Source organism: Leptonotus elevatus, chromosome 4 (assembly GCF_054856555.1).
Source record: "Leptonotus elevatus isolate MCC_2025b chromosome 4, RoL_Lele_1.0, whole genome shotgun sequence".
NCBI lineage: Eukaryota > Metazoa > Chordata > Actinopteri > Syngnathiformes > Syngnathidae > Leptonotus > Leptonotus elevatus.
In genome coordinates, this window is record NC_141242.1 from 7556349 (window position 1) to 7568088 (window position 11740).

The 11740-nt window shown below is 39.2% G+C and overlaps 1 protein-coding gene across 5 annotated transcripts in view; it reads left to right on the forward strand.

Annotated features, from left to right (window-relative positions):
- stra6 (signaling receptor and transporter of retinol STRA6) overlaps nt 1-11740 on the forward strand; it is a 28463-nt gene that overhangs the window by 9937 nt on the left and 6786 nt on the right. For 3 of the 5 annotated variants that reach the window (XM_086073444.1, XM_086073442.1, XM_086073445.1), the window contains exons 2-13: nt 1923-2283; nt 3711-3777; nt 4922-5004; nt 5439-5572; nt 7830-7996; nt 8669-8794; nt 9651-9721; nt 10169-10248; nt 10322-10383; nt 10466-10628; nt 11095-11170; nt 11420-11553. In XM_086073444.1, the coding sequence (XP_085929570.1) occupies nt 2213-2283; nt 3711-3777; nt 4922-5004; nt 5439-5572; nt 7830-7996; nt 8669-8794; nt 9651-9721; nt 10169-10248; nt 10322-10383; nt 10466-10628; nt 11095-11170; nt 11420-11553 (1234 nt within the window). In that variant the 5' untranslated portion in view covers nt 1923-2212. Of the gene's footprint in view, nt 1-81; nt 1811-1922; nt 2284-3710; nt 3778-4921; nt 5005-5438; nt 5573-7829; nt 7997-8668; nt 8795-9650; nt 9722-10168; nt 10249-10321; nt 10384-10465; nt 10629-11094; nt 11171-11419; nt 11554-11740 lie in introns of those variants that run through there. The other 2 variants (XM_086073443.1, XM_086073446.1) reach the window with 2 other exon arrangements.

Consider the following 11740-nt stretch of genomic DNA (forward strand, 5'->3'; position numbering starts at 1 on the left):
CACTTACCCGGGGTCAAACGTTTCCAACGTGCTGATAAATCTCGGCTTTTGCCACATAGGCCTATTGCAATTTTTGTTTTTTTAAGCGCGATTGACTTGGATTGATTGTCGTCCGCCGTTGTCATACTGAAACAAGATCAAAAAGGTTCTGTTCATGTTGTCTGTTTCTTAGTGGGAATTGAAGTTGTTTGTCGCTTGAAGACCAGAAAAGACACAAAATTGGCTTTTGTAAACGTACACTCTGTTCGTAGCTATGTTGATAGTGAAAGCAGTGCATGTCATAAGACACAAATGCAAAGTGATGTTTTTAATGTCATTTATGCCGTGGTTATATCACAATCAGTTCATTTTGATTTGTGGTCGCAACAAGTTTATTGATCAGGTGCAGTGAGGTTGGATCCTTTAAATGCACTTTGTTTTGTTTCCTCTAAAACGGTCTTTTGAGCCAGCCTCCTTAAACCTGATACAAATGGAGTGTCCGGCACAATCAAAGTGCTTCTGTGTGATGTCATTAGAAGCGTTCAAAGCATTCTTTGTTCAGTGACCCCTTTATTTGCCGGGCTGCTTTTTCTCCCCAGAGCACATTCGATGTGGTGGCTTACTGTGCTTTCGAAACGACTTGTTCTCAGGAGTGCTGGGAAGGAAAGTTGTGTTGCTTTCGAAACTAAGTGTGGCTCTAATCCCGCTATAATGAGTGTACACTGACATGGAAGCAGTGTTGCGAAACGGCCGCGGTCTCTTCGTGGCAGACCAAATCTGTATTCGTCAACCTTTTTTTGCAAACTATTTAAATAGTTGTGTGAATGAATGCTTTTCTTCTATTCTTGGGAAAAGGTTGACATTGGAGCAAAGGTGTTGCTATGACCTTTGGCCGTAGTCTGGCCACGTAATGCTCATTGTTTCACTTAAGTCGGGGGGCTTTTTCAAGCATTCCATCCTTCCTTAGCTCCACTTTTATGTCCATATATATATTTCTTAGTAGCTTTAACTCAACAGTCTGGGTAGTTTTTAACCTTGTTTTAACCAACGTGTTGGGTCAATTCCTAACTCAATGCGCTGTGTCGAAATAACCCACCATTGGCTTGATCCCTACTGGACCCAGGGCTGCTATTTCACCCAATTTGGGTTACTTTTTTACACAGCAGTTTTAAGAGTATTACTTTATATATATATATATATATATATATATATATATTTATTTATTTATTTATTTATATTTTTTTATATTATTTATATTTATATTATTTATATTATTTATATTATTTATATTTTATATTTATTTATATTTATAAACCACGGACCGCCAGTTGCCCATCCCTGCTAATGTTGTGGCTCTCTGTGATTTGGTACAATTGTATACAATCATAAAACACTTTCCTCTGCTAAGTGTTGGCCGACATAAATTCAAAATGTCACTGTTGAAAAGTTAAACTAACCCATTTTTAAGGTTTATTAGTTGTTTGAAGGATGTCTTTTGTTATTATTTGGAAGATCGTGTTTTTTTTAAAACAACTTACCGACGCATTTTAGCACTTTAAATGTAGACTAAATATGGACTATTTCCACTTGAAGGTAAAGTGTCAAGTTCAATGAACTTGTTTTTTCGATCCTTATCAATGTGCGCAGTTGTTTTATCAACGCAAGGCTGAGCCTTGTCATAAAAAGATGAAGTATTATCGCCATAGAAAGCACATGGCGTGCTTCAATGCCGCCACCCATTTACACAGTCCCAGCTGTAGATTCATAGCAGAGCACACCTGACTGCAGCAACAGGTCCAACAACACAACCTCACAAGTAGATGTAATCCCGGTAAGCAGCAGGTGGCCTTCCAGATCGGCTGCCCATTTCTCCACTTATTCCCTCCTTTCACACACACACACTTTTACCCCACATCCCCTCTACCCCCTCACTCTTTCCCCAGTCTTCCAGTGCAGTGGTAACCTTCCACTGAAACGGGGCCTTTTGCGTGGGGACGAGGCACGCCGCGGCCCGGAGCTGTGACAGTAACCATCTGTGCCATAACAGGACCGCAACATTACCAGGACACCTGAGCTGACACAACGCTAGGCAACCAGGACGCCTCCCCGGCAAAAACTTGGGACTTGGCACGGGTTTGCTTCTCACTATCACATCTGTGTGCCGCTTTGAAATTGCGGTGAGAAGTTCCCCGCCGGTGCAAACTTTGGAAGTGTTTGGAAAAGAGACGGCACAATGGATAAGGATGCTCTGCTGGACTACGAGTACCCAGACTATGACCCTGTGACCAAGAAGATTAACATTGAGTGAGTAAAATGACTTATATTTGTTGGTAATGTTACTTGTATTGTATGTATGTATGCAAGTAGAAATGTACAGGATGTAAACAAGTAGCACTCACTGACATATGAGTTAAGATCAGGGCTGGGCGATATGGACAAAAACTAAAATCTTGACTTTTGTCAGCCATTCAGGATGACTACGATTTTAATCTAATAAACCCAACGAAAATTTATTTAAAGGTTCTATTTATTCACAAATAATTCCTGTGCAAAATGTTCAGACAACAATAATGTATTCTAAATCAGTTTTAACATAAACTTCATAGTTTGTGCTTAAATGTCACAATTAAGTAGTTGGAGTTGTAAACATGCCTTCTAAACCACCCATCCAGCATTCTGCCACCTGTGGAATATAACAACTCAAGAAAATCATTTGGATGTAAGAGAGCGCAAGAACATCTTTTAATAATCCAGAAGACAAAACTCGATGTCACGATTTATCATATTTTTAACTATTTGATTTTAAAATGACGATTGATCGAATTCATTTGATTTATTGCCCAGCCTTAGTTAAGATTGTTCACCACAAGTTATAATAAGAGAACATTTAACAAAGAGAAGCACAAAATATGTTGTTTTTTGGGGTCGTGAAATCCAACAAAGTGGTACTTTTTTCTTCAACCATAGCCACTCTGACTTCCCACAATGCAGTTGGCTGCTTGTGCAGGTCTGTCGATTTCAGATTTCAATTCTTGCACAAATGATAATTAAGAAAGTAAATATTATGATCACATAATAGGGATTGCGATGAAACAAGGGATATTTGTCAACTAATCCTGCATTTAAACTGTCGTGCTACATTATAAACTATGTTGAGTTGTGATCCTACTCGCTTTAATGTGGCCTTTTAGTGGTTTGAGCAGTTTTGCAGTGTGTAAACAGTCAGATATCCTCTCTGCAGTCTGTGACTGTAGTTGTGAATTTTGACGTTGCTTTAAATTTACATGTGGTTTGATGTGATGCCAGCGTCTGCTCTTTCAGTGAGGGCCAAAGTCCCAATTTGGCTCAATGTTTGCACAGGTGAGAGGCTCTTGTCCACTCTATCCATCCTGCATGTCGCTATCCAGCTGCACGTTCATAACGTGCACTCCATGAGAGCTGCTTAGGAATATGGAAGTGGTAATGACTTCCTCATGACCCGGCATTCTTGTAGTGAACGGTAACGTGAACATAGGCGTCAGTTGTTTCCTGCGTCACGCTGATAGCAATCCGGTTAAATGCAAATCTCTGCCGCGGGATTTCAGCTGCCACAAAAGGTCCCGATGGTGACGTGTGAAAGGTTTAGTGAGGTGCAGGCCCGCTCGCTTACTCAAGGTCTTGTGTTAGTTACAACACCCACTGATTGTTCTTCTTGTGTGTGTTTGTGTGTGTGTGTGTTCCTTTTTTTTTAGAATAATCCCTCCATGTGACCCCACAGCAGATGACAGGCTATACCACATATGCATCAGCGCAGTATCAGTGAGTCTCTTTTTCATGTTGCATTCATTTGGCACTACGTACTTGTACAAATGGTAATAAAGCTTGAAAACGTGCTGGGATTTAGCAATACAAAGAGTCCCTATTGCCAATATGGTATTTTTCCATTTTATTATCCAATCAAACTTCTAAAAAGGACATTATCAGTTCCACGGCTGCACGAGGTGTGTCTGAAAAGTTCCTGAATGTGAGCCAAACGATCAACCAACATGTCTACGAAAAGAGCCTGCGCCATTTGATTTGTTCAGTGCGTGAGAAGAGACGACAGTCATGGCTCACAATTCCATGAGCATCTGACAGTTCCTGGCCAACAAGAATATCGTGCAAGCAAAAACATTCTCCTTCCCAACCTGGCTCCATGTGAGGTTTCCCTCTTTCCAAGCTCAAAGGGGTCATCGAGGGCAGCCATTTTGAAGATGTTCCTGAAAAAAATCCATACAGGGTTGCATAAAGTGTGTCAAAGAATACTAAGGAAATCCATTATAGGGGAATATTTCTGAGGGGTAAAGCTTGTTGTTTGTAGTTTGGATTTAAGTTCTTTTTTTAAAATCAGATTTGGAGAAAAATATTCTGACCCACCTCGTATCTGGCCAACCCACCACCAAAAGACTGGCAGTCATCAGCAAGAACACTTCCTGCCGCACTCGCAAGCAGAACTCTAAGCCTATCAGTTGATCAGACTGAAATGAAATCAAAACATTTGAAGTATTTTAGGAAATGTTATAGCACTACTAAAAGAGAAATGTCCTCTAGCATGTGATGAGGCTCACTTCACTTTTTTTGTTGACAAATCAGTGGTCAAATGTTAGTCCATACAGGTCCAATTCAGAGCCCGGCATTCTTTCTCTTGCCTCGTGTTTCCTAAATGTGTTCCAGGTCATGAAAGGTCACTGAACTCTCACTGGTCAATGATCTTGACTAATGTTTCATTCAGGCTACCTCCATGGGAGGCACTAATGAGGCACTGCCTTTTGTGTTGTGCCATCTTTATCCACTCCACTTTTTCTTTTTTCTTTTTTTTTTGCATGTGTCTGAGCATCATGAGGCTTGAGCCTGACTCAAGTTGCTGCTACTCTGGCCACGATGCTTTTTCTTATAACAATAACTAATGTACCTCCTCCTCCAGCTTGTCATCATGGTGATCCTTGCAATTTTAGCAAGACGCACAAAAGCGGGCAGCCAACAGAAAGGACTCCCAGGTTTATTCAGGTGAGGCTCTAAAAAAAAATTCAGGTAAACCACCACAGTGAAATTAAATTACTTAGTTTACAAGGTGAGTTTTAAATAGTAAAAAATGTTACAACAGATCAGTTTATTAATTGTTAAGCCAATTGATTTTTAACCTCACTCACCATGGTAGCCAATATTTGTTGACTACATTTAACACAGTGGCTTATTCACAACTATAAACTTTGTCTTGAATGTTTGTCACTTAAGATCAAATGTGAGTCACACTCAAAGGTGTTTTAATACACAAGTGAAGAAACTTCCTTGAAATGTGGCCTTTGAAAACATGGATGCTATCGTGTCGAATTGGACATTGTAATGTCCCAAAACACAGATGAGGACCTTTTTGATCATCTCAGCCGCTCGCGATGCCGCTAACATGCGGGCTCTAAATACCTGCAACTTGGTTTCTACAGTCCGGTCAACTTCCTGGACCATACCCAGCACAAGGGCCTGGCAGTGGCTGTGTTTGGAGTGCTCTTGTGCAAACTCTGCGGCATGGTCATTTCACCAAACCCTCTGCCCTTCACGACGGAGACTGAGAACAAACGTGAGGTTATTTTTGCATTTCCTCCGCCAACATCACTTGTCCTTGTTTGTTTTTGCATGCGCGGCTTGAGATAGCGAGACATTGGTATGTCCTGTGAGATTGGGAGCGAACTTTGCACTCACGATGTCTTACACATGGACGCTCCGTTACATAATTGGATTGTTTTTCCTTCCGTGGCTCTGTGTTGTTTTCGACTTAAAAACGGGATAATAAGCTGTTTATTTCTGAAATGAAATGATATAAGATTTCGCTGAAAGTTGTCAATTCCCCGATACTTTGCAAAATCCCAAAACTACACAAGTTTTAATTAACGGAGTAGGTTTAATACGCCGTGCTCTCCAGTCACTCAGTTAGTTTTGCACTTGAATAGTATTAATCCAGGGATGTTGTGCATTCATTACTTGGCGTTCTATACATGCACTCTGTACGCCTCTCAATATACTTGGTGTCAGTGTTCAAAGTGATGCTTAACATAATATCATAGTTGATGCAGCTGGAACAGCTGAAAGTGTGGCCTGTGAGCCACATACATTATCTACAATTCTGTCATATTTTTTGCATTCATTTAGCAGTTTTTCCCCCCCGTATAATTGTTTATTAAAATGTACTTGCTTCTTTTTTCTTTTTTAGTCATTTAACTTATTGATTTATCGTAAATAATAACATTTTTTTTCTTTTTTCCTAAGAGCTCAGTATTGTTCATTCGGAAATGCCATCATCATTGTAAATAATAACATTAAAATAAAACATTTTACATATCCGTTTAGCAATGTTCTACCAGTACCAATACCAATGTATTTTGTTAAATCATAATTTTTTTTCATTATTTAAATTAACTATTTTTATTTTTATATTATTATAATACACTAATCTACATACACTTTTAAACGGAGGTGCTTAAAGGGATTACATCACAACATTTTAAGACCTTCCACAGTTAACTATAGGTAGATAATGATTAAATCTTACCTTTGACACCATGCAATGTCATTTTTAATAAAATATTAGGTATTTTGCTGGCTATTTTTCTCATGCGGAAGCAAAACGCTCGGTTCAGTAGACCTCCGCCGCTCCCCGTGTGGTTGCCGCGCCCCTTCTCGTCCGAGCCGGCTGCTGCCAAGGAGAGCTGTGTAGTGCAACCGCGTCTTCTTTGCATGTGCAAATTGGATGGATGTTCAATTCTTCAATAAACATTTGAAACAAAACGGCAAGAAATTGTAGTGGAAGAGGAGGGGAGAAGCGGAAAGAAAGAAAGAAAGAAAGACAACCCTGAGTAGGTCGCGAACCAAAGCCTGCTGCTTACAGGGCGAGCACACTAACCACTTCACCATTTGTTCAGTTCGGATATTTTAAGACGGCCAATTGTCATTGCACGAATGTTTACTGATAAAAGCTACTTTTGTCACAATCCCACGGAGGTCTCAGAGAAAAGTGGGCGTGCATTTAGTTCGCAGAGGCGGTGTGGGGGTAGGTTCGTACCTAATGACGTCACAAAGTGAGCAACCGCTCGTTTTCTCAGGTTGGGAGGGGCTGGTGCTTGGAGAGCAGAATGACCTCGAATTTCTCATAGAGGCAAATGGAGGAAAACACCCGGTGATGTTTTTAGTGAGGAATTAGCATTTTAACATGGCTACAAGCTCAAAAAAGTTGATTTTCACATTAATGTCAGTTTAAAAAAAAATGAAAAAGATAAATTGAGGTAAATTGTTTCAAAACTTTCAACGATTAGTGTGACCTATAACCTGTACAACTCAAATGAAAATCAACTTTTCGTGGGAGGAGAAAAAAAAGACAAGTGTATTATAACTGCGATCCCTGTGTTCAGAATTAATCAGTCACATTCAAACATCTGTCTAATTAGCATCGTAATATATATTTTTTTAAAACCTGGCATTTAGATTGACTTTTTATATCCACTCTACATAAGGAAGCTAAAAATAGTACTTCTTATTTTTATTTTTTTATTTTTTTCAAAAGACATAAACTTGTGATTTTTTAAATATTTTTTTTTATTAAGATATGATAAAAAAAATAGTACTTCTTAATGCAATGCAGTGCAAATCTACACAACTGTAAACTACCCTCACTATAATACTATTCCACTTTTCAGACAATGTTAAATCAAAACTGAGAATTGCTATCTTTGACAGAATGGTTGATAACTCAATTTTTTGATTGTGCCGCACTGCCGGAGCCTCTTCAGAAGTGGCAGTCGAGTGTGTTTGCGTATTTCACACCTTGTTTGTTGTGTCTGCAGAAAACTGGATGATCCTGGGAGTCTTCTTTTACCCCGCACTTTACTACCCTCTCCTGGCATGTGGCACCCTGCATAATAAAGTCGGCTATGTACTCGGAAGCCTCTTGTCGTGGACGCACTTTGGTATCTTGGTTTGGCAGAAAATTGAATGCCCGAAAACACCACAGGTATGGACAGATCACCATCCACACGGCGCACCGAATGTTTGTTCATTTATACTGTATGCACTGTGTTGGGATAAACTCGTTTGCTCTGGATAGAAAACCCTTTTGTGAGAAAAGAATGTCTTATGTCTGGCGTATACGTAAGAGACAGGATTTAAAAAGATGACTATCAGCCTTTCAAAGTGGATTTGTGGCTACCTGATAGAAGTTTGAATCTTTGCTGACAGACTTGATACTCCGTCCATCTTCTGTTCTCCCTCGGTGCAATGAATGGTTCTGATTCAAAGCAATTAGTTCCCCAGTCTGGTGGTCTTAATCAAGAAGCATTGTAACCCTTAATTACTTTAGTATGCCTCAGTACCATCCAGGCTTTTATTGTGCATTTTGTAATGGTTGTCTTTATTGATAAAGTTGCTGAGATAACCTGCAAAACCTAAAAGAATGACTCCAAAAAACGTTCTCAAATAAACAAAATTGGACTGGATGCAGGTTAACGTTGTTGTTGAGATTTCATATGAATATGTTTGACAAAATGTTGTGATGGTAGTTTGCAAAATTGGGTAAAATTGATCAGTTCGTCATAAAATCCACCCCCCCCCCCCTCCATTATTTGTTCTGGGATGTTCTCAACATGACTCAACAATCAGCTCATTTATTGTTGTTGTTTTCTTTTAGATACATAAACATTACTCACTGTTGTCCAGCTTGCCCCAGATAGCCTGCTTGGCATTCCTCAGTTTCCAGTATCCTCTTCTCCTTTTCAAGGGCTTGAAAGGCACTGAAAAGCACAACGTCACTGAGGTAAGTTATGTTGCACCATCTTATCCGCTCATGTTAAAGTTGGATTTTTGGAACCTGGCGTATTTAGTTTGCTTGGACTGTATATAACCATCTGAACACCCTGTTAATTAATAATAACTAATATGCACATAAGCATGCACTGTTTGGAAAAAAATTTGTTGTTGAGACGCACTGTACTTTTTTCCCTTCCTGAATGTGTACATAATGTATAAGACCTTAGCCTTTTCAGTCCGTATCATGCTCCGTCTCGGGTGATGCAATGTGCTAACAGCCTAATCATTTTAAGTAGATTTCATGTAATTGGTTTATGTTATGTTCTTGATCAGATTAGGGAAGCGGAGCTGTGTTTCACCGAGGGAAACACAATGGCATGTTTATTTTATGCTAATCTTGACATGGGCGTGACAATCCCCAAATTACACCAACGCAACACCTTATGTAATAGAAACGCATGATCGGGTTGAACACGTTTGACCACACTAATTGCTATGTTTATATTTCATAAAACTATTTTTTCAGTTAAGTACAAATATAAATCAATATTATCAGTATTTCTGTGCCTATTAATTCTTTCATTCATTTGTCTTTTTATTTCACGCAGTGTTGAATATAAACAAGACAACCAGAACGTGATTTTTCAATCGGTAGAAATTAAAACCTTACCTAAAAAGGAGTTGGATGAAGAAAACTTACTCCAATAACAACATGTGGAACATAATTATATATTAAAGAAAATAATGTTTTTTGAAGTTTTTTTTTTTTTATTATGAAAAGTAATGGTTTGATGCTTACGCCTGACGATGATATTTATTGTGCTTGAACTTGTGTTATTTGCTTCCTCATATATCATTCTTAGGATCTAAACAGCAGTTACTACAGCGACTATGTGAAGAAACTGCTGAAGAAGAGGAAGCACATGAAAATCAGGTCAGAGAGCTTACTACTATACCTTCTGTATCTTATATGTGCTGTGCTGTTCATATGGAATATAAGTCAGACCTCAAATTTCAGTCACATAGCACTTCAAACTAAAAACACAAACCTGCTAGATTAAATTCAGCAGCTATAGGTCAACCCCCCTAAAAAATGCATACAGAATCCGACTGTGTGGGGGTGACTTGATTATATGTGCAGAGATATCAAACAAAACAAACAATAAAAACATGGGACAGATCCTAGGAATGGAATCAAGTCAACAGGAAACAAGTTGCCTTTTTCTGATGTCGCAATGTCACGGTAGAAATATAATTTTTTCCCCCCACCTTTATTCACCAGTTATTGTCATAAATTCTGTTTAAATATAAACAATATTTCCAAACAAAATATAAGAATGTACTGAGAATAACTGTAATTGTTGTTCACCTTTCACCCCAGCATTTCAAGCACGGAGACCCCCAAGCTGCCTCAAAGAATAATGGATGCTGTGAAGTCTTACATTTATACGCCACAAGAAGGTGAAGTGTGTTTTTGTAGTTATTTGCGTGCACTCGTGGACAGCAGCGTTGACTGTTTTACCTTCCTAAACAGCTTTTAGGTTCCCTCTAAAGTTGGCTATATCTGGCGTGGTGTCATTTATCACACTTTATCAGGTAAACGAGTGCACCCCACTCTTTTGATTCATTTGCTTACTAAGAGTGTGACATTGATTGAAACAAATGTTCTATGTTTCAGGTGGGCCTGCTGTTGATCATGGCCGTGGTGCCTTCACTCCAAATTGCCCGCATGGGAGTCGATGAAGACATTGCTAATGTTTTAGCCGGCTTCAGGATCGTGCTCTCTCCAGACAAACACGAAGTGGTCCGAATAGTGCTCTATTACATGTGGTGCGTCGAGGGTAAGCATGGAAATCTAACTTTTTTCAAGAAGAGTGTCACATAGTAAAACCTGAAGATTTTTAATATTCTGATTCTGAACTGTAGTAACAATGTTGAAGCACGGTGCAATTAAACAAACACACTCTCACACTTAACTTCGACGACATGGACTTAATGTGCAAGTGCTTTTTAAGTTGACTGCAAAACCTTTGTCGGCAAGAGAACGAAACTGTAATTATGTCATCATCAAAGCAGAGTACACTAATGTCGTCCCTGTACTTCTCAAAAGTCATAGTGGATCATAGTTCTGTTGTTACTTGGGGATTCTAGAATATCCCCCCCAATAAAATCTAATTTTAATATATCTTATCAACCGCATCAAGCAGCTTCTAATTAGAATTCCAAGTTTCGTCAGGTCACTCGAATCTAACGCTAACGGTTCACAAGAGGAGCACAATTACTAATGTTGCATTTATCTTCTGGCAGTGTGCTACATCTCGGCAATGACCCTGTCAACACTCGTCAACTTGGCAATGTTCATGAGGTCCATGGTCCTCCATCGGTAAGAACAGACACTGCAAAATCCATTTTCACCATTCTTCATTTTTGCAGGAGCTATAAGCGAGCTTGGCACTGTGATTCTGTCATTATAATACAATAGCACACATGAGTATTATTCTAAGTTAATAGCGTAGTAATCTTCCAGACAGACAGAGCGACATTTGTTCTGCATGAATTGCTGCAAGATGTGAAAATGGCTATCAAAATGAATGAAATGTTCTGCTATTACCGACAATTGCTCTTTCTGCAGGTCCAACCTGAAGGGTTTGTACAGGGGAGATATCTATAATGTTTATAACTGCCAGAGAAGTATTCGGGCTTCCCGGCCAGCTCTGGTCTGCTGGATGGGATACACCAGCTTCACGGCAGCTCACGTATGCATCGGTACGGTTGTAAGAGGGAGTAAATCATACATTATTTAGAATACAATGCAACTACAACATGAGAATTGTAGATGTCATGAAATGTGACGCAAGAACTATATGTCTATCTTTAAAAGAAAAAATAATGCTCAGTTAAAAATAACTGTAAATAGCAGGGGTCTGCAACCTGTGGCTCTTTTTTTGCATTT